General features: G+C 44.8%; 1 protein-coding gene and 1 non-coding gene across 2 annotated transcripts; both read left to right on the plus strand.

Annotated features, from left to right (window-relative positions):
- Window positions 1–910: 910 nt before the first annotated feature.
- POLR3F (RNA polymerase III subunit F) lies at window positions 911–12,916 on the plus strand. The gene is made up of 9 exons (XM_065401076.1): window positions 911–1,058; window positions 1,303–1,420; window positions 3,124–3,191; window positions 4,209–4,276; window positions 5,015–5,127; window positions 7,199–7,342; window positions 8,964–9,071; window positions 10,916–11,107; window positions 12,270–12,916. Exons 1-9 carry the CDS (start codon window positions 1,003–1,005, stop codon window positions 12,345–12,347), a joined length of 945 nt encoding a protein of 314 aa, XP_065257148.1. The 5' UTR covers window positions 911–1,002; the 3' UTR covers window positions 12,348–12,916.
- Window positions 12,917–22,049: 9,133 nt separating this feature from the next.
- TRNAK-UUU (transfer RNA lysine (anticodon UUU)) lies at window positions 22,050–22,122 on the plus strand. The gene has a single exon. It is a non-coding gene; the product is annotated as a tRNA-Lys (tRNA).
- The last annotated feature ends 1,307 nt before the right edge of the window (window positions 22,123–23,429 follow it).

Below are 23,429 nucleotides of genomic sequence, written 5' to 3' on the forward strand. Positions count from 1 at the left end.
GCAGAACCAAAAATTGCAATTCTGTTGGTGCACAGAGCAGGTATCTCACCGCATTCAGACTAAATGCCAAAGCCGGGCAGCCACCCGCACCCGCTGGCTCTGGTTGTTCTACACGGCTCCCCCCGCCCCGGACTCCGGACCCCCCCAAACTGCTCCCGCCCCACTCCGGGCTCTGGACCCCCCCGCCCCGGGCTCCGGACCCCCCCAAACGGCTCCCGCCCCACTCCGGGCTCTGGACCCCGCCCCGGGCTCCCCCGCCCCAAAACTGCTCCCGCCCCACTCCGGGCTCTGGATCCCCCCCCACACCGCATCAGGCTCCCCCCGCTCTGGACCCCCCCAAACTGCTCCCGCCCCACTCCGGGCTCTGGACCCCCCCGCCCCGGACTCCGGACCCCCCCAAACTGCTCCCGACCCACTCCGGGCTCTGGACCCCCCCGCCCCGGGCTCCGGACCCCCCCAAACTGCTCCCGCCCCACTCCGGGCTCTGGACCCCCCCGCCCAGGGCTCCGGACCCCCCCAAACGGCTCCCGCCCCACTCCGGGCTCTGGACCCCGCCCCCATCAGGCTCCTCCCGCCCCGGGCTCCCCCGACCCAAAACTGCTCCCGCCCCACTCCGGGCTCTGGATCCCCCCCCCCCCCCCCCATCGCATCAGGCTCCCCCCGCTCTGGACCCGCCCCACTCCGGGCTCTGGACCCACCCCCTAGTATACGGCTCCCGTCCCATCCCGGGGCTCCAGTCGCCCCCCACGCGACTCCCTCCCCGTTACTCACCCGGCTCCCCCGTTACCAGAGACGCTGGACAACCCGCAAGAAGGCGGCCCCGGATTGGTCTGCCTCCTGCTGCGCCCTAGCAACCGGGGCCCCTCTGTGACGTCATCTCTCCGCGCCGCGGCGTCGAGGGACCTGGCTGGGGTTTGCGCCGCCGGGGTAGTGGATTAACCCGCCTCGCTGCGGGCTGCCCCCCTCCCGTCCGCCGTCACACGCGACCGGGTCCCGGCTGCCATGGCCGAGGTGAAGGTGAAGCCGGAGGTCCCGGACCCGCTGGAGATAGAGAACAGGTGCGGCTGAGGGGCCGGGGCCGGCCGGCCTGTCTGGGTGGGGGTGAGCGGTGCTCGGAGGGGTGCGGGCCCCCAGCCCTTGGGCAGTGGCCTGGGGCAGCGCTGGGGGGCGGGGATGGGCAGAGATGGGGGCAGGGCTGGAGCGCAGCTGGGGTTTGGTTTGGGGTGGGGTGGGGCGGGCCTGAGAGGGGCTGTGTGGTGTGTGGTGAACTGACTCTGCTCCTCCTCCTCTTCTCGCCTCCAGGATCATTGAGCTCTGCCACCAGTTCCCTCACGGCATCACCGACCAAGTGATCCAGAATGACATGCCCCACATGGAACCCCAGCAGCGGGCCATGGCTATCAACCGGCTGCTCTCCGTGGTAGGGTCACCGCCCCATCAGTACAGCCAGTTTGGCGCTGCTGGAGGGAGCTCACAGCCCTTTCATGTGCATGAACTCCATGGACTTCATCAGCCATTACCAGCGTAGAGCAGCTGCAGAGTTGGGCCTTGTGTATTAATCTTCTGGGATCTAGCAAAGCAATACGAGTGTGTTTCTGTTCAGGACTGTCACTGCATCGTAAACCTCATTGGTATTGTTCTGTAATCTAGGGATAACCTGAAAGAGCCATAGATTTACCTACCCTTATTGAATCCTGTTGGTGTCTGCTTTTAGAGGGAGGGTGACATCCTGGCCTCATGGAAGTCAAAGGAAGTTTTGTCATTGACTACAGTGGGGCCAGGATTTCACCCAATGTTTACTAGATTTTAGGTCAAAGTGTATGGGATTATCTCATATCTTTTGATTTACTGTAGTTTTAGTTGCATTTATTATTATAAGGCACATGTAACCAATATAACTGAGTGCCATTCATATGCGAGCATGGAACCAACCAACATATTGCCCAAAATGGCGACCATGTTTCTTGCATTTTTCTACAGTAGCCAACGCAGCTTCCCTGAGAGGATTTGAAGTGGTGATTAACAATTTAGTAGACTGTCAGGAAAGTCCAAGTTTTGCTGTTATAGTTAAAGCCTTAATAACAAGACATCTTGAATCTTGCTCTAAAAGTGACCAGGCCTGAGTCCTGATATAGATGTATATGTCAGAATTGACTTCCAGATGCAAGAGGCCACCACTGAGAATACTCCATACTCATCTCTCACATACTTCACCCTTGGGATAAATAGCAAGTGTTCCCTCTGAGCAAAGTTGTGGCATATGAGAAGAGCATTCTTTGAGATAACTGGGAGCCTAGACTATTTAGGGTTTCCGCCTGTAAATTAATTGGCATGATATGATGCACTGGTATAGTATGCTTCCATCTGTTTGCCCTACCTAAAAAGGTAGATCTTCAAAGCTAGCCCAAGTTAGACCATGTTGCACTTGTCCTGCCTTGAGGTAACAGACATAGGTAATCATGGCAAAGCCTGCATCTGAGGGGAATGGTCACCATCTCTTGGCCAGCTGAAGATGAAATCATGTATTCTTAGTCACAGCTGTTGTATGGGAGTCTGGGAGTGATAAGGAGGAGAATCTAGCAGCATCCTGAGAATGTGAATTATTCTGACAGTAGGTGGGTAAATGCACTCAACTGAAGGAACTGTCACAATTTTTACTGCAGTTTAGAATGCTTTCTCATATCATATGACATCACCTCCATCTTATCTGAGCTGAGCCTAAGTAATATTCTTTTAAATTGACTTGTGTTTTCAAGCTAACTGTTGGCTATGTAAATGAGCAATTAAATGATTCAATGGACATGTTACTGCAGGCTGAGAGAGGTGCATGTTGGAGCTTTACATCCTTTGTGCAGTGTTGGAAGAGGAAAGAGTAGATTTCTACATTTTAGTTAATGACGTGTTGCAGGAAGAGGCCAGGAGCAATGTCAATAATCTCTAGCAGCTGGATGATAAATGGACAGAATATTTCCTGAGCAGAGCTGTCTAAAATGTCCTGGTGTTTCCAAAGGATGAAAATGTATTTTGGTCTGTTTTTTTTATTTAGTCAAAATTAAATGAGATTTAATGTTTAAAAGGTAAATGTCAAGCTCTTATAATAGTATTTGTGTCTGCCTCTTTCAGGGACAGCTAGACCTTCTCAGGAGCAACACTGGCCTTCTCTACAGGATCAAAGAGTCTCAAAATGCTGGGTAACCTTTATTTTGTTGAAGGGACAGTTCTCATGCACTCTCCCAGTGTAATCGTCGTGACGGTAGCAATCATCAAGTGTTATTCACCCATTCATTCCAAGATGGCACATTTACTTGCTTTGGCCCCCATCTTGTAAATGCTGTTGGAGGTCATGCTTCCCACTGTGAATAGTTGCATTGAAGTTGGATTATGTGGTGTTGGAAACACTATTGTGGGTAGTAAAGCCCCCCATCAGGTGATCTGATCCATGCAGGCAGACCTGTATGCTCAAGTGGAGTCCCACTGAAGTCATTGGGGCTCTGCTGTGGGTCCAGGGGTCTGCCTCGATGGAGCAGAGTGCAGGATCAGGCCCTACATTTGTAACAGTCATCCAACCCTGAGTATATTGCTCTATATACTAAATGGGGTTTTTATTTGGTTCATAAAATGTGCCTTTACAAAACTGAATAAAGATGTACTCTGTTTGCTTCAAAGAAGGAAAATCCCCAAACCTAACAGTCCTCCCCACACCACCGCCCCCCTCAAATGCGCACACATCTAATCCACTCTCAAATGCTTCAAAAACGAGATGTTGTGGCCTGGAGCTCAGCAGAATCAGGCTTTCTTAGACCAGTGGGGAAGGCAAACTTCAGAGGTGAGAGCACTTTGCTGCACCTTCCCAGATGTTCCATCCAGGGGCTGCTTATTTTGGGTAAGATTTTATTCAGGATTGGGCTACTGCAGTTGTAGGTGAGCAATTGGTGGTCGTGGTAGTGGCGGGAAAACCAGAGTAGTGCACCAACAAAATGCTGAGAGTGTCTATGGCTGACTTGACATGACATGTAAGAAACGATAAAAGCTGTCTGTAATAACAAGGAACTGCAATAACCAGCTAGTGCCAGCTGCTTTCTTTTTGTGTCATTGAATTCATTTTATAGTTTTGCTTTCCACAGTTTAAAACAAATCTAGTTTACTTCTATCCTGCTGGACATTCACAATAACTAACACCTGTCCCTTTTGTAATCTGTCCTTTACAGTAAAATGAAGGGATCTGACAATCAAGAGAAGCTGGTCTATCAAATTATAGAGGATGCAGCCAACAAAGGTGACTTATTCAAGGACTATTTTAATTTTACTCATGACCTGTGCTAGCTCCGTTGCTTAGTATGTATTTGTGGAAAATGGTGTGTACTGTTTCTCAATACTCAAGAATTAAAGGCGTGGTAATATACAAACAAAGCATTACTAACTCTGGCTTCTTTACTCTAGTTGTTTTAAAAGCATCTGTTTGAGGTATTACATGCTTAACTAATCACTAAAAATAAACAAGTAAAGTATCAGTATCCACATTAGGACTTTAGTCAATTCCTCTCCCAGCCCCTTCTGTGACTAGAAAGCATAGATTCCCTATAAAATATCCTCCCCTGCTGGACTGTTTCATATCCCAAACTCTCTGAGAGAGCCTAGGAAAACAGATGAGCCTTGCAGCATATGAAGGCCAACAAACTGTTAGACTCAAGAGTGAAGGGATGAGAGTTCCAGAACCAAGGGCCCCTCAGACAAAATGGTTTCCCCATTTTTTGGTCAAGTCTATTGACAAAATAGAACTCACCTGTATGAGCTCTCAGAGCAGGCAAGTTCTTGTTATAACAACTGTAGGGAGATGTTTGAATAATACGCTACACAGTGCATCCTATTTAGCAACACTGATGTGAATTCTGAATCGGAAAGGAACAGCTCGGGCCTTGGCTTGAATATAAGAACAAATGTAATGTGCCTGAGACTTGTAATGCTCTGTTCATATTCATTTGAATTCAGCTTTCCCTTTTTTCATTTTAAACAGGTATTTGGAGCCGAGATATTAGATACAAAAGTAATCTACCTTTAACAGAGATCAACAAGATACTGAAAAACTTGGAGAGCAAGAAACTTATTAAAGCTGTTAAGTCTGTGGCAGTGAGTAATCTGTAGTTTTAAATACTTGAAATACTGTATATATTGAAATACTGCAAAGTATGTTTGTTAGAGCAGGTGACAGGCAGTCAAGAAACTTGGGTTATTCTCCCAGCTCCGTCACTGACTCTCCGTCATCTTAGGAAGATCACTTAACGTCTCTGTACCTCAATTTGCTCCTCTATAAAATGGAGACAATACTTTTAACTACGTTGTAAAGCACTGACAGTCTCCAATATAGGGCACTATCTAAGTGCAAATATTAGAGAAGAGTAGAGGTGCAATAACTTTAGCAAAGAGTTGCTGGTATCATTTATTCAAAACAGTAGGAATCACAATAACCCTTATAACAATCGTCTCTTCTGCTGTTAGAGTGCACTGCTTAGGCCAAACTAAAACTTCTGTGCTTTGCTCTTTCCAGACTATCCCACAGCCAAAATTTTCTTTGGACATAATTTCTTTTAAGTGGGGGAGAGTTTTTTAACCTGCTGATGATTTTAGCTGTGATTCAGGAAAGCATTCCTATTCAGGACAGACTTAAAAGACATGCCTAAGTGCTTTCCTGAATCAAAGTCTATACTAATAACATGACTTCAATGGAGTTGAAAAAGCATCTGACCCAGTTTACAAATACTTGATTTGGACTATGTAAACCATTTATGAGATGGCTTTGTGACGTGTATTCATCCTTCATTCATTGCAGAATCCAGGGGCTTTATTGGGGCTGCTGTATGTTCCGAGCTTTTTTGGTCTCTTGTCATAGTTGTTCATGAAGCTTCAGAAATGCTCGCTCTAAAATGTGTTCATTAGGCACTTGTGTTTTAGTGCCGTGTTGCTGCAGCCGTGTCAGTCCCAGGATATTAGAGAGACAAAGTGGGTTAGGTAAAATCTTTTACTGGACCAACTTGTGTTGGTGAGAGAGAGAAGCTTTCAAGCTACACGGAGCTCTTCTTCAGGTCTGTGACTGAAGAAGCAGCTACCGGTGCAGCTTGAAAGCTTCTCTCTCTCAGCAACAGAAGTTAGTCCAGTAAAAGATATTACCTCACCCACCTTGTCTTTCTAACTTGTATTTAGTGTAATAAAACCTTTTTCCTATTCATAGTACTGAATTCATGTTCGCCATCCTATTCATAGTACTGAATTCATGGTCACCAAAAGCTTGGGTACCGCTTATTGCCTACAGCATAATACATCGCTCTGGAATTACCAGAGCAAGACTTATAATTTACGGCTAAAGATACATGTTTATATTTAAAAATCTTAAAATTAACGTCTCCAATTTAAAGATGCCATTGTATAACTTGAAAAGTCAACCCTCTGAAGTTTCATAGCCCCACTATATTGTATGTGTAAAGTTACCTGACTCTGTATTTCATCTCAGACAATGTCCTGTCGTAGCTGCCATGAGTCAAAAGCAGAACGAGTGTCCTTTCCACAAAATGAGTAAAACTCTCAGAAGTGATTTTAAAATGGAAGTTGATTTAACTGGGAAATGTTTATAGCGAGCCAAAACAGCAGTTGTGGCTATGTCTAGTGCTAGTTCTGTATTAAATAATTTTTAAAGCGGTTTCTCATCCGCTTTAGACTAGGTCATCAGTCATGCTTAATCATCATGCTGTTATAGGAGGGGTAGCTGAACAAGTGTTGCTGAACCGCATTCTGACCTGAAGGAGGGTCAAAACCAGGCTTGAAACTTGGAAAGACATCAGATAACAGGCTAAATTCAGACCTTTTGCAACTTCTTTGAAATGAAGTTGTAGCGGTTCCCACCCTAGCGTGAATCTGTCCCATTTTCTTTAAAGCCCTTTATCTTTGATGTGTAGTTTTGTTTACCTTTCCCCACCCTGCTCCATAAAACAAGTTTGAGAGTCAGAATCCAAAAATACTACCTCCTCTTTAACCCAGGTATTCTTGGAGTGCAGATCATGCTAATAATGGTTTGATGCAGCTATGCACTTCCCATGTTTCAGGGCACATGGCGCTACATGGATTGCTCCTATGCTTGTTTAAATGAAATTTTCCTTTCATGGAAGATTTTCAGCTATTAAAAAAAATTGTGTGTATTGTTCAATAGGCCTCAAAGAAGAAAGTGTACATGTTATATAATCTGCAGCCTGACCGGTCCGTGACTGGTGGGGCCTGGTACAGCGACCAAGACTTTGAATCTGAATTTGTGGAGGTGTTAAACCAACAGTGTTGTAAATTCTTACAGACTAAGGTGAGGGATTGCTACAGATTAACCCATCTTTGATTGTTTTTACAGGTAATTGCTTTTCCTTTAAAAACTGGTGGAAGAAAAGCTTGTATATAGTTATTAATATAAAAATAGGTGGACTTTGTTATGTAGTTGCTGGACCATAATTCTTCATTGGCATTTTTCTAATTTAATTTAATTGCCACTGCAAATGTATGCAATGGATCATTCACCTTCATAAACCCATAATTTGTACCTTTTAAAAGAAAAGACGCATCATTCCCCCAGATTCATATCTCAAACAACAAATTAGCAAAGGTCAACTTTCCCATACTGCCTCAGTTGTGCAAAAAAGTTGTCGGCCCTGATCATTGTGAACAGTGCCTGGAAAGTGGTACTCCCTATCCATTCTCCAGGGAAAGCTCAACCTCCATTCTCTGAGTCCTAGTCCAATCGTGTCAATTTCCCTTTCCCTCCAAAATATACATTACAGGCCGCTGGCTATGGCTGCGGTTTTTCCATAGTCGGGAAACTCAGAATGATGGTCCCTACATTCTAACTCCTCAGGTCAATGTAATGTTTCACGTTACTGTATATAGTGTTAACTAGTAATTTGCCACTTACTGTTCATTGTGCAATATGTATCTAGGATTATTCCATTTGTTGACAATCATCTGCTTAAAACAGTGGTGGGGAACCTTTTTTCTATCGGGGGCCATTGACTCACAGAAAAAATCAATTGCGGGCCACACACAGTCCTGGGGGATGGGGGCCGTGGAGGCTTGGGGCTTCCTCTAGGGTTGCCAACTTTCTAATTGCACAAAACTGAACACCCCGCCCCACTCTCACTCCAGCCCCCCTCCCTCAGTGGCTCACTCTTCCCCGACCCTCACTCATTTTCACTGGGCTGGGGCAGGGGGTTGGAGTGGGGGTGGGGGTGAGGGCTCCAGCTGGAGGTGCGGGCTCCGGGGTGGGACCAGAAATGAGGGGTTCAGGGTGTGGGAGGGGGCTCTGGGATGGGAACAGGCGGTTTGGAGTGCGGGAGCAGACTCAGGGCTGGGGCAGGAGTTTGGGTTGTGGGATCTAGCCAGATGGCACTTCAGGCAGCTCCCGGTCGGCGGCGCAGCAGGCCTAAAAGGAGGCTCCCTGCGTGTCCTGGCTCCACTCTGCTCCTGGAAGCAGCTGACGTGTGCGGCCCCTAGGCCGAGGCGCAGCCAGGTGGCTCTGTGCAGTGTGCGTTGCAGGCACCGACCCCGCAGCTCCCATTGGCCAGGGAGCTGCAGAGCCAGCACTGGGGTGGGGGCAGCATGCGGAGTTTCCCTGATCGCCCCTGCGCCTAGGGGCCGCAGGGACATGCCAGTCGCTTCCAGGAGCTGCGTGGAGCCAGGACAGGCAGGGAGCCTGCCTTAGCCCCGCTGTGCTGCCGACCGGACTTTTAACGGCCTGGCAACCTTCGTTTTCCCCCACAGGCCAGATGAAATTAAGCAGGGGGCCAGATTCCTACCCCTGGCTTAAAACATGGCAGAGATTGTCTGGAAATTGCCTCTGCAGTGGTTTAAAAGCGGCCTGTTGTATACCTAGAGACTTTCTCTTCACAGGGAGCACTGACTGCGTATGTCACACTCTCCCCTCCATCCTTCCCCAGGCAGAAGCAGCTCATGACAGCAAACAGAACCCTATGATTCAGAGAAACAGTTCGTTTGCATCATCCCATGAGGTGTGGAAATACATTTGCGAGCTGGGCATCAGTAAGGTCAGAATGGCGTTTAACTTATCACCTTTCAAATTGCTGCCGAATGACTAACCTTCGGATTTGGACCCTAAGTCCTAGTTTTGGTGCCTGACTTGAGGCATCCAAGTTTGCATATTGGTCTCTTATATTGCAGCGTGTATGGAGTAGGCGGTTAGTGCTGCACTACATTCCAGAGCTGATATAGGCTGGGATTTCCAAAGGCACCTAAGGGAGTTAGGCATCCATTGCCCAGTCAATGCAAATTGGGACCCATTTTCTTTTGGCAATCCCAGCTACAGGGAATTTTATAATTGCTTTGTTGGAATTTCCCTATGAACATTAACTGAGATTCTTGAAGTCAGCTAGGAATTTAACCACACAGTTTTAATGGGAGATGTGTAACAAATTCCTAGCTGCCTTCAAAAACCTCCACCATAATATGTAAGAGCAAGAAAACAGCCAGGGGTTTCCTGTTAAGTAAAGATCTGTCACAATCCTGGTCAAGCTCTCCCTGCTGGACACTCACCAGGCTGCTGTGTTTGGACTCAGCTGGATCCAGGTGCTCAAAAGCTCCCGTTGCTCACTGGGTAGGCTCTGGTTTAGCCGCTCTCTCTGCCTGTGGCCTCTCTGGCACCCTTCCTGGGTGCAGACTCTGTCTGGTGTCCTTTCTGGAAGTGGGACCCCATGGCCCTGCTGTCCTGGCCCTAGGACCGGTGCTGACCCCCAAGATATCTCAGTAGCTTTAGCATGCCCATTCCCAGAGCTTTCGCCTTGTGAACACTCTGATTTACAGTTGTCACCTTCAGGGACGCATGATCGTTGAAACGACTAGACACAGACTTTGTAAAAGGACTTCTAAAAACAGTCGCTCTGCTTAGACAGCATGGAATATACAGATCCATAACAACAACAAATGCCTGTGTGCCATTCCCTGCCTCAGTTTCCTCACCACTCTTGAGAGTTCTATGGGATTTGGATCAGTGTCTCTTCAGGATCCAAGTGCTCTCTGTTGAACTGCAATCCTCCAGCTCAAGGCTTCTCCAAATCATGGTGTGTGTGTGTGTGTGTGTCTCTCTCTCCCCTTCAATCAGTGTCCTTCAGCTCCAGCTGATCTGACAGTCAACAAGGTTACCTCTAGCTCATGACACCTGGCCCTTTATTCCTCTGTCTTCCTCCAAGTCCTCCTTTAACTTCTCACCCTTTGTGTTTTTAAGCTCCTGCCCGGATACCTCTCTTGGTCCCCTTTCTGGGGATTTTCCACTCCTTAAAACCGTAACTGTATGCAGACAAATGAGAAAAGTTGTTTCCCTGAGGAGACAGACATCCTGTTCTGTTTGGGCAAGATTATATTCATGTTTCGATGGTCTCTAAAGGCCATCTATTCAGAAATAGACACTTGGCACTCCTCCCTGTTTCCTTAGAGGCAAGAACATCATAATGATGATCATTAGGGTTAAACATTATGATTGACCATAGTTCATAATCTCAATCAGAATTCATAAACTGTTCTTAGATTTCCCAAATCATCATAGGATTATTGGATTATCAGATAATAGTGTCTGCAATAATTCAGATACATAAGGAGTATGGGGAAATCCCACTTGGAAAATCTATCTGAAAGCCCAGCATTATTTTAAAAGAACTGTAAGAAAAACGGTAAAAATCTCTCTTTGTTCTCCTCTTTTCTGCATAACTGCAGTGATTCAGTGAATTACGTGCCTGTATCAAGGCTATACCGGATCTCTAAAGTTTTAGCAATGATGGATGAATGTCATCATTAATTAATAAGAGTTTATTTTCCTATTGCTACACCTTTTCTCTAGTTGTTACCAATATTTTTTATTTTTTTACAAAATTGCCTTTAGGTCGAATTGTCAATGGAGGATATCGAAACTATTTTAAACACACTAATATATGATGGAAAGGTGGAGATGACCATCATTGCCGCAAAAGAAGGGACAGTTGGCAGTGTGGATGGACACATGAAATTGTACAGAGCTGTCAATCCTATCATCCAACCCACTGGGTTAATCCGGACACCCTGTGGACTCTGCCCAGTAAGTTACTTATTGTGTATATGGAGGAAGAAGTACTTACAAATGTAGACCCGGGTCCGGCAAACATTTAGTCACGTGCTTAATGTTACACACAGGAGTAGTCCCATTGACTTCAAAAAGTAAGTGGAAGTCACAAATGCCTTGGCTATGGAGTAAATAAAAGACTGATACTTTTATTTAGCCCATGATGTTTCCTATTTACACATTGCATCTCATCCCTTGATTGCATGGTAAAAGCACACTGTCAAGTCAAACATGCTCCAAAATGTAGTTTTTATACACAAATGTCTGGGAGATCTAAGACCAGTAGAAACTGTTTTAATAATTTTTTGTTTTGTTTGTTTTTAATTCCAATGGGAAGCTTATACAAGCTCATGCCCCGGCTGAGTGACGACCCAAACATTGTTGCATTGTTCTAACGCATGGGAACCAAAAAGTGACACTCCCTGGTTTACTTTCACTGTCCAAGATGAGAACTACAAAAAGCCTTGCAGTAAAAAAGCAGAAATAAACAGTAAATGCTTCTAAAACTCTTTAGCTGTAATAATCAAAGGCATTGAAAACGTGAGTAGGAAATGGTTTTAACCAGACAATGTCCATTTAGCTTCTTACTGGCCCCCCTCTCATTTTTAATATCTTTACTCTCAGCCAACTCATTTATTGGTATAATGTGTGAATGGAGTTTTTACAAGGGCTGTTTGTATTGATGTAATGATTTCTTGCCCATCAAAGCCCCAACCTAGCTGTTGATTATTCCTGTTCTTTGCGATGGCACTGTGGTCTTGTCTGATGGATAGGGAACTGAATGGGGAGTCATAAAACGGGTTCTGATCCCAGCGCTGTTCCCCTGTTGTATGCCCTTGGGTAAGTTATTTCACCTATCTGTACCCCTTTGTCTTGTCTGCTAACTTATAAACTGTCCAAGGCCGGGGCAGTCAATCACTGTGTGTACAGTGCCTAGCACAGTGGGGCCCTGATCCTGAGTGGGGCCTCCGGTGCTAGTGTAATATAAATAATAATCTCTGTCAGGGTTGGGATTAGATCCCATGATCTCCTGGATCCCAGTCTTGTGTTCATTCTACCCCTCCGTGGAGCAAACATTTCAGTGTTTTACTTCCCATTGTGAGGAAGTCTACTTACATCTGCTTTCATTTTACCACAGGTCTTTGATGACTGCCATGAAGGTGGTGAGATTTCTCCATCAAACTGCATTTATATGGCAGAGTGGCTAGAATTTTGATGGCAAGATGAGAACCGTGGCTTGTACCCACTCTTTGCAGCCTACCTTCATGAACCAGTTTGCTTTTTAATCGTGGACTCGTTTTTTTGTGAGCCACTTCAGGACATGGCGTTTATTTGTTTTAATTACATGCAGAGAAGCAACACATGGGTTTGTTAGCAGTCCTGATAATGGACCAAAAGTGATGCACTACTTGAGGTCAAGTGATTGATGGCAACCTATCCCCATTCTCACACCAAAAAGGAAGGCATGGTAACCTGACAAAAGGACTGGGATGTAATAGAAAATCTTGGAGGGTTATGGATAGCTCTGTACTGAAAGTTATATTTTGAACATGAGAAAATAAGTCGCTAGCTCTGATGTTTACAAAGAACTTCGATGTTCAGAGCAGCAATTCTGAGCGGAGAGAGCAGTCCTAAAGGCAGCACCTTACTCCAGTGGTAACAAAAGTCTGGTTGGAGACAAATGTTGCATAACACAGGCTCTGAGCACATTGGCAAGCATCACTCATTGATTCTTCCTTCTCCTCCTCTAGTGTTTTTAAATAAAACGCTATTTGAATATCATCAGGTATATTTGGTCTTTGTTTTCTTCATTACTTCTATTACAGTAGGACAATGGAACAGACTGCCTTGGGAGGTTGTGGAAGCTTCTTCATTGGAGGTTTTCAAAAGGAGGTTGGATCACCATCTGTCTTGGATGATTTAGACACAACAAATCCTGCATCTTGACTGGGGGTTAGACTAGATGACTCTTGCAGTCCCTTCTAGCCCTATGGTTCTACAGTAGAACCTGGCTGTGGGTAACCAGAACTGAGGGTCATTTAAGATTTTCATTTCACTCAACAAACAGCCAGAGAGATAATTTGTTAATCATTGTCAGTGCATTTTGGGAATTAAAATCACATAACTGAGAGATTAAAGCAAAGTATTTGACTAGAATGACAGTGCTCTTTTAAAAAATCTCCACAGTTTAGTCTTACAGATAGGAGAGTGTATTTCACATTGCTGGTTTACCATGGATTAATGTAAAATCACGCCCTCCAGAAATGTACACACATCCTTTAGCAAAGGCTTCTATGTGGGATTGGGATAGAACTAGAAATAAGATGAGCTCTTTTCCTTCGCCAATGACACCCATTGCAAATGATCAAGCTTTTCACCCAAATCACGAACCAAAGATTGGGAGACCCATGGAATACTCACAGTTGGCCAGCTATTCAGTAGAGAAACTTTCCTAACTTCTTATTGTAATGTTGTAATGATTGTTTTGTTTTTGATATTTACATAGGGGTGAGGGAAATGGGGGCGCAGATGGTGTTCTCATCGATCCTTTCGGTCAAAGGGAGGGGCCCAGGCACAGACATTCACATCCTGGTGGTGAACACATGGTGGTCACATGGTGACCACCCAGATGGTGTTGCCAGGATGACTGGCTTCCTTGACCACAAGATACTGTTCTGAGAAGGACTGCTGAACAAAGATGGAGTCCACCTATCAAGGAAAGGGAAGAGGATCTTTGGATGCAGACCTGCTAATCTAGTGGGGCAGCAGACAAAAGCCCACAGGTGAGTCTGTAACATGGAGACCTGGGTGAAGGGTTGGAATCTGGGAGGAACATGGGCAATCAAAGCTGGGACAAAGGAGAGTCTAGAGGGAATATAGAGGGGGAAATCTAATGAACAGCTTAAAGGTCTGTATACTAATGCAAGAAGTAAGGGGATTAAACAGGAAGAACTAGAAATACTAGTGAATAATCACAATTATGACATAGTTGGTATCACAGAGATTTGCTGGCATAATTCACATGACTGGAATATTGGTCTAGAAGGGTACAACTTGTTGAGGAAGGGCAGGCAGGGGAAAAACGGTATATAAAGATATACAAGGCACTTGCAGTGAGGCGGAGACAGAAGTGGGAGGCAGACCTATTGAAAGTCTCTGGGGCATGATAAAAGGGGGTAAAAAACAAGTGTGGTATCATTGTAGGGGTCTACTATAGACCACCTAACCAGGAAGGAGAGGTGGATGAGGCTTTTATTAAACTAACAACATCATCCAAAGCACCGGACTTGGTGATGATGGGGGACTTCAACTACCCAGATATCTGTTGGGAAAATAATACAGCAGGGCACAGATTACACTTCTCTACAGCCAAAATGCTTCTGAAATAAATGTAGTCAAACTTTACTAATTCTGGGACACTGAGAACGAAAATGATGCTTAAAATTGTTGATTGGCTCTAGTTTTCAAGATATTGGGTCAGTATATACGACCCTTGACTTGGGAATGGCGGAAGATAAGTGAGTTATAAAGGGAAGGGATCTCAATTTAAACCAGAAATGACTAAAATACATCTTTGACTGGATCTATGAATAAATCTATGACTGGGTTTGGACAGTACTTGCTTTTTAGGCAAAACAATGAATGATGCAATCTGAAGCTGGTATTGCGTCATACATGATATGAATTGCATCATGTTATTCCTAGAAGTCATGGATGATGCAATCATAACGAAGCTTACATCACTCTGCTGAACAAATTGCCCTATATCAGCTCTAGAAATCATACAGTGTCGTGCTCTCTTATTTGTCAGTGTTTGATTTTGCAAAGGGACACATTTCTGTTTAGCCAAAGTAAGCAGAGATGCCTCATACTTGTGTGAACAGTGCAGATAACTTCTGCTATGTTTGTGGTGAAGTGACTTTTGCATCACAAAAGTGCAGTATAACCACTATGGTTAAGAAAGCCTATCACCTTTATTTTGGCTGCAAAATTGGAGATCAGGACAAGAGGTGGGCCCCACACATATGCTGCAACACTTGTGCAACAAATCTTCGCCAGTGGTTGAACAGGAAAAGGAAATCTATGCCCTTTGCAGTGCCAATGATTTGGAGAGAGCCAACAGATCATACCAGCAATTGTTACTTCTGCATGGTGCCTCCAGTTGGGAAAGGTGTGTCAAAGAAAAAAAAGTGGACTGTGCATTATCCAAACATTCCATCAGCTATACGCCCAGTACCCCACGGAGAAGGACTGCCGGTTCCTGAGGCACCAGAATCATTCTCACTTGAGTCAGACGAGGAAGAGGAAGAGGATGAAACTTCTGGTCCTGAACCATCAATGTCACAGGACCCACATTTTCTCCCATCCTCCTCCTCTGAACCACACCTCATAACACAAGGTGAACCGAATGACCTTGTCAGGGATTTGGAACTACCCAAGAGTAAGGCAGAGCTGTTGGGCTCCAGACTATAGCAGTGGAATCTCCTGGCAGGTGATGTTAGGGTTTCCATGTTCCGTGACCGTCAAAAGGATCTTGTCCCATTCTTCTTCATGGAAGGTGATCTTGTAGCCTGCAACAACATCGATGGTGTGATGGCAGCCCTCAACATCGTTCACGATCCAGATGAGTGGAGACTGTTCATTGATTCATCGAAGACGAGTCTTAAAGCTGTTTTACTGCATAATGGCAATGTTTTGCCATCAATTCCAGTTGGTCATGCAGTCCATATGAAGGAAACCTATGACAACATGAAACAACTTTTGAGGTGCATAAACTATGACCAACATCAGTGGCAGCTTTGTGGCGATTTGAAGGTTGTTGCTCTCTTGCTTGGTCTGCAGACTGGATACACAAAGTACTGCTGTTTTCTCTGCGAATGGGATAGTCGTGCAAGAGATTCCCACTACATCAAGAAAGATTGGCCACTCCGACAGTCATTGGAGCCTGGGAGGAAAAGTGTTCAGCATCCACCACTTGTTGAATCAAGGAAGATTTTGTTACCACCCTTACACATCAAGCTGGGTCTGATGAAGAACTTTGTCAAGGCCATTGACAAAACACAAGCAGCTTTCAAGTACCTCCATGGAAAATTTCCAAGGTTAAGTGAAGCTAAGATAAAGGAAGGTGTCTTTGTTGGTCCTCAGATTCGTGAACTTCTTCGAGATGATGCATTTGACCATGCACTGCGTGGCAAGGAAAAGACGGCATGGAAAGCCTTCCAGTTAGTGGCAATAAATTTTCTCGGAAACAACAAGGCAGACAACTACAGGTTGTTGGTGGAAAACCGCCTCAAGGCATACAAAAGCCTTGGTTGCAACATGTCACTAAAGATACATTTTTTGCACTCTCATCTAGATTTTTTTTCCACCGAACTGCGGAGCAGTAAGCAACGAGCACGGCGAGTGATTTCACCAGGACATTGCAACAATGGAGAAACGCTATCAGGGCAAATGGAGCCCATCAATGCTTGCAGACTATTGCTGGACAGTGACAAGAGATGCTCCACTTAATGAATACAAGAGACAAGCCAAGAAGTGCCGAGTAGACACTGAATAGGACTAAACTATGTACAGAATAGTTTTTTGCCTTTTGTTTCATAATACATTTTATTTATATAACCCTTTTGCTGATTTTTAAAGTGTTACATAAACAGGACAGGTGAAATATTATCATGTAAAGCAACCATAAACGCATGAAAAGACCTAGGTTTACAATTTATGATTAAAACTCTATCTACACAATATACATAGACATAAAATATAAAAACTTAAATATCTTAGAAACAGTAGCCAATCAGTTGTTTTAATTGTCATATTTGAATTCAGCACATCAAAATACATAATAAATAGCACATTTTATCTCTGAAGCAGACGACTTCTCAAAAATTGTAGACCAGTGTATCCAACAAGTTCATTTTTTATTACAGAAGGTGGTGAAAGCGAGTAGGGGAGAGGCTGTTCTAGATTTGATTCTGACAAATAGGGAAGAACTGGTTGATAATTTGAAAGTGGAAGGCAGCATGGGTGAAAGTGATCATAAAATGATGAGTTCATGATTCTAAGGAATGGTAGGAGGGAAAACAGCAAAATAAAGACATGGACTTCAAGAAGGCAGACTTTACAAACTCAGAGAATTGGTAGGTAAGATCCTCTGGCAAGCAAGTCAATTGCACAAATACAACATGGGAAATGACTACCTAGGAAGGAGTACTGCGGAAAGGGATCTGGAGTGGATCACAAACTAAATATGAGTCAACAGTGTAAAACATTTGCAATAAAAAAAAAAATTAATTCTGGGCTTTATTAGGAGGAGTGCAAGCAAGACACAGGAAGCAATTCTTCCACTCTACTCTGCACTGATAAGGCCTCTGCTGGAGAAAACATAACCTAGGAGGAAAGATTGAAAAAACTGGGTTTGTTTAATCTGGAGAAGAGAAGACTCAGTGGGGGGGTTAGGAGGTGGGGAACATAACAATCTTCAAATATGTAAAAGGTTGTTATAAAGAGGAGGGTGACAAATTGTTCTACTTATCCACTGAGGATAGACAAGAAGTAATGGGCTTAAATTGCACAAAGGACAGTTTAGGTTGGACATTAGGAAAAACTTCCTGTCAGGGTGGTTAAGCACTGGAATAAATTGCCTAGGGAGGTTGTGGCATCTCCATCATTGGAGGTTTTTAAGGACAGGTTGGACAAACACCTGTCAGGGATGGTCTAGATGATATTTAGCCTTGCATCAGTTCAGGGGACTGGATTAGATTTGCAATTTTGCAGCAAAACTGCTGTAGTGTCAACATACATAAATTAATCCCCCTCTCCAAGAGGTGGTAGCTAGCTCGATGGAAGATTTCTTCCACTGACATATCTGCATCTACACAGGGGATTAGGTCGATTTAACTACGGTGCCCAGGGTGTGAAATGTTTCCCAGCCCTGAGCAAGGTTGATCTAATTTTTAAGTGTAGATCAGATCACAATTGCAGCTCTGCATTTTTTAATTGTAATTTCAAGAGGAGCAAGTTTCCAGGCAGATGAGCTGTGACATGGTGGAGGGATGTTTGTCTTTCTCAGACTAATTAGCCCTCACCTCAGGGTGTTGAGAGGATAACAGGAATGCTGATTTAGGAAACCAGAGCTACTCTAATCCTTGCTTGAGGATCCATTGTCTACTCAAAGAAAGATCATTAGCATTAAAGTACAAGGGAGAGACTGTCTTCTTTTTGTTCTGTGTTTGTGCAGCGCCTAGCACAATGGGGTCTAGTGAGTAGGGCAATGAAAGGGGAGTCATATGACTTCCAGCTTGTCACTTCTGCTATGTGCGCTTGTGCAAGTTATTTCACCTCTCTGTACCCCTTTGTCTTGTCTACTCAGGTTAACTGTCCAAGCCGAGGTAGATTGTGAATGACCAGTGGGGTCCTGGTCTGAGACTGGGGCTCCTGCAATGGAAGGTTTTTTCAAACTAGAGCTAGAAACTGATTTGCAGGGAAATAACAAGGACCAGAAGCTGAAATTTCAGCATATTCTTGTTACGTGTGCAATATTATGGATGGATGGCACTGGAAATAAGAGAGAGACCTCCTGGTATGTGAATGTATTTTGGGAGGCTTAGAGCACATCACCAAGGAAGAACTGGTTTATTAAGCACTTCAAGTTGGCATCTGTCTACCTGTGTCTCTAAACTGCCTAGCACAATGGGGCCCTGATTCTCATGGGAACCCTGGGGTGCTAATTTTATTTTACTGTCTCTGAAATCAAACTCCTGCTGGGTGTAGCAAAAATGGGTTTCAGTAAATAAAGAAACGAGGAACAAGCTTTCTATCATTTGGGCCTTTCTGAACTTGGTTTATGTTGCCTCCACTGTCCATCTAATGAGAGAGGACAAACTCAAAACAAACATTGTCAGTATTCTTTTTCGAATTCCTTCAGTTTCCTCGGTCTGATGGAAAAGATGGACTCCATTGAGGAAATGCATGGCTGTGCTTGCATTCAGTAGTGGTTTAGAGCAGTGGTTCTCAACCAGGGGTAAGTGTACCCCTGGGGGTACGTAGAAGTCTTTCCGGGTGTACATCAACTTATGTAGATATTTGCCTAGTTTTACAACAGGCTAAAGTAAAAAGCACTAGTGAAGTCAGTACAAACTAAAATTTCATATAATGACTTGTTTATACTGCTCTATATCTTATACACTGAAATGTAAGTACAATATTTATATTCCAATTGATTTATAATTATATGGTAAAAATGAGGAACTGAAAAGTAGTGTGCCGTGACACTTTTTTGTATTTTTATGTCTGATTTTTGTAAGCAAATAGTCTTTAAATGAGGTGTAACCTAGGGGTACACAACACAAATCAGACTCCTGAAAGGGGTACAGTACTCTGGAAAGGTTGAGACTGGTTTAGAGGGAACCACAATTCTGGATTTTTGTACTGAAAATGGAATAGCTTATTCATATAAACTTTAGATCTTTAAACAGCTTTAATAGCACGAGGAGGTCAGACCTGATGATCGCAGGGGTGCCTGCTGTCCTTTAACTCTAGAATCTATGACTGGATTTAAACTTTGCCTCCAAAGAAAAAATGTCTGAGCAGACTGTGTTTCTGAATCCTTTATCTAGCCGAGCAAAACCCGTGCTGATTTTAGAGCAGTTAGAAGAGTCAAGCTTTAAGCAGAAAGCTGGTCTAAACCTTAACTATAGTAGACCTGGATGTTCACTATCATTCAAACCCTCAAGAGACGGAAGCTCAAACATCAGAAATTCATTGGCCAGGAGGGCCTATAAAAGCAGGCTGGAGATCTGAAACTAACAGTCCAAATGCAAGCTGCTGATAGTCGCACCCAAATATTGTTCTCATCTGGGAAACCAGACACAAGATCTGCTTTAGTTCCTGGTAGAAAAAATTAACTCCAGTAGCCAGGTTGTGCAGCATATACTGATAGCACAGAGCTAACAGGTGCTCTTTAACAGTGCCACCCTTCCATAGAAAAGTCCAAAGGTTACAGACTGTACCAGTAATTATATACCAGGATTTTTGATAGAGAAACCACTTTCCCTGTGACTCACAGGCGTTTTTCATTCAGTTACATTTGACTGGAAATAGTCAAGGGCTAGTTAGGTTTATCTGCTGCTCCTACAGCACCATCTGCTGCCTACTCTGGGTAGTCCTGCATTTGTATCCAATGTCTTCCCTTTGGAGAATAGGGTCGGTCTTCAGAGTCCAGTCTTAAGAAGATTATTAATTTTACTGAAGCTGTAGCCTTCAAAATGATTTTTTAAAAAAAAACATCTTTTCCCCCTTTTCTACTGCAAGGTCTATTTCCATCCATTTCATTACCAGCGGGAGCAGAGGTTTGGCACAGCCGTGACTTCTGCAGCACAAGCAAGACAGGAAGCTCATCAAAGAAAAGCCACATCCTCATTTGAAGAAGCTGCTCCCTGGCAATTCGGGCTGCCTTAGGCCAGAGCCTGCATAGGGCCAGGGTGTTGAAATGACTGTGATGTGCTGGACCAATCTGCAAATCAAATTATTGACACGGTGGAGTCTGCACTGGGCGTCTCCTTTAGGACAGTGAGACGGAGCTCAGTCTAATGAACAGTCCTTCTGCAGAGGGCTCGTTCCCACTACAGACACGTAGCCTTGTTATTTCTGCTTGACACAAGGCGCGCACGCAGTAGAATGGTGGAGAGGTGCCTCAACAGGTGATAGGAGATCAATAAAACCCTCTGTTGTGCTGAGCCCTCCCCTGAGCTGAAATCTCAAAGTGGGTGAAAAGCGGCAAGCAAGTCAGTGTGACAAGCTGGATAGCTGCGATGTTAAAATCCTCGTTGGAAGGACGCCCAGAAGGGAGACAAAGAAATTATGTGATGCAAAGGGAGTTTGAACTAAAAGAACCACCAATTATGGCAGCTCGTGAGGCTACCCATGCGTGCTAATGGGCAAATCGTTGCAAGACAAGGGAAAGTTTGTACGTGGACCATCAAAAATGTGCTTTGATTGGGTCATTTAGATGAGTCCAGCTCCCTAACCCTTCTGGGCATGTCAGGGGCCATTCTCTTCACTGTGGTCATCACTACGGCCACCCATGCTGGGACCTGGGGCTTTACCTGTAGCCTTTCTTGCTGACCCTGAAATGGATATTATGATGGGCTCAGACAAGGAAAGGCAAGCCAATGACATCACCAGCGCCACGGTGACAAAGGTTCTTGTCACCCCCTCCCAGCATGACAGTTTGCATCCTCTGTCTTATTCCTTCTTTCCCCATCTTGTCTTTTTGCCAGCACAGCTCTAACCTTGCAAGGCTTTGGGGCCAATTCTCCAAGCAAAAGGCTGTCCTGGGCGGCCCAATCTCAGTGAAAAAGAGTTATCTCCCCCAGATTGGCCAGAGGAAATTCAATGTAGATCAGCCAAACATTTCTTAGAGCAGAGGAGTAAAGCCAGATCCTGGGGTGTCTGACAGAGTCTTGGGCCATGTACTTTGTTTGTAGCTTTCCAGCAACTGAACTGCCCCCCAGACAGGAGACAAAGCAGTGTTTACTGCTCTTTTTATCCCTCCCGTTGTTAATTCTATGTACTGCACCGCAGGACCCCATTGTTGTGCTAGGCACTGTACAAACACAGAACAAAAGGACGGCCCTGGCCTCAAAGGATTTGTCTACATAGCAATTAAACACCCGCAGCTGGCCGGGTCAAGACATCAGGGCTCACACGAGCTCTGGGACCCTGGGAGGGGGTACCTGGTCAGAGAGCCTGGGCCCAAAGTCTACCGAGCAATTTTTAGCCCCGCAGCCCAAGCCCCACAAATCCAAGTCAGCTGACTGGGGGTCTTTTACTGCAGTGTAGACGTACCCCAAAAGCTTACGCTCTCCGTAACCGTGTGTGTTTATCCTGGTTTGAGAGGAGACTGCATGAGACTTTGTGAGCCTGGCTAGCTCAGTTGGTAGAGCATCAGACTTTTAATCTGAGGGTCCAGGGTTCAAGTCCCTGGTCAGGTGTAGGGGTGATCATTTCCCCCTGTGGTATCCCCAAGAATTTCAAGAGGCAGCTCTTCAGTACCCTCCTTGACATTATTTTAGGGGAGAGGAATAGCTCAGTGGTTTGCGCATTGGCCTGCTAAACCCAGGGTTGTGAGCTCAATCCTTGAGGGGGCCATTTAGGGTTCTGGGGCTAAAATCTGTCTGGGGATTGGTCCTGCTTTGACTAGACCTCCTGAGGTCCCTTCCAACCCTGATATTCTATGAACAGCAGGGCCTGAGAGCTAACACCTCAAAATGATACTTCCTCACCAAGGACAATTGGCAGGCTCTGAGAAACTGTCAAGCAACAGTTATTCTCTTTGAAAAACTTCAGACTCTAAAGTTTAGAGGATGCTTGGGCCTGTGTGCAGGCAGGCATGTACACACACACACATATATATCAAACAGGGAATTACACACAGTGATACACAGGTTCATTTGATCATTTTTATGTAAAATGTTTAATGTATTTTTTTCTTTTAAAGCATTTAATAAAAGTTTGCATTGTCCTGTATGCAGCAAGACAAACCATCTCCCTGGCGACAACACCCCAAACCCACATCCCAATTAATGTTGTGGAGCTGGAAGAGTAGTAAATGGGTAACTGGAAAGAACGCTCACAACGCTAACTGATCTTCCCAGAACACCAGCGGAGGGATGTACTTCTCTAATGCAAGAGCGATCTTTTATTGTTGCACTATGACAGGTTTGCACAACAAAGAGAAAAGGAGACTATTTTAAGTACAAAGCAATAGTTAAGGTTTTTATCCCACACCCTTTTTCTTGCCCGGCCTGTGATTTCCCCCCCCAAAATATCCATGCCTTTGCTACAGTTTTAATTACCAACATTAGTTGTGTCTGGTCTGGAGTAATAGCTCTGGTGTAACTTCATTGATTTTAATGGAGTGGCAGCTGCTTAGTTACATTGCCAATTTTCAGACCAACCAATTGGAAACAATAATATTAAAGGACAGCCTGGCAGCACTATTGCAGAAGATGTCCCTTTAAAGCACACCAGCACAGGGTGTTAGGGCAGTGGTCTCCAAAGTAGGGTGCGTGCACCCCAGGGGGTGCACAAGAGGATCCTTGGGGGGGTGCGCGGCAGGAGGAGCGTTTTTTTCCCCCCTTCTTCGTCCGAGCGGTTTTTTTTTTTTTTTTTGCGCTTCGGCAAAAATGGTAGAGCCGGCGCAGCAGGGGGTGCGTGCTCAAAATTTTTTTACTGATGGGGTGCGCGATCAAAAAGTTTGGAGACCACTGTGTTAGGGGATGAGGTTCTTTGGACTGTG

This window comes from Emys orbicularis, chromosome 3 (genome assembly GCF_028017835.1).
Source record: "Emys orbicularis isolate rEmyOrb1 chromosome 3, rEmyOrb1.hap1, whole genome shotgun sequence".
In the NCBI taxonomy this organism is placed as follows: Eukaryota; Metazoa; Chordata; order Testudines; family Emydidae; genus Emys; species Emys orbicularis.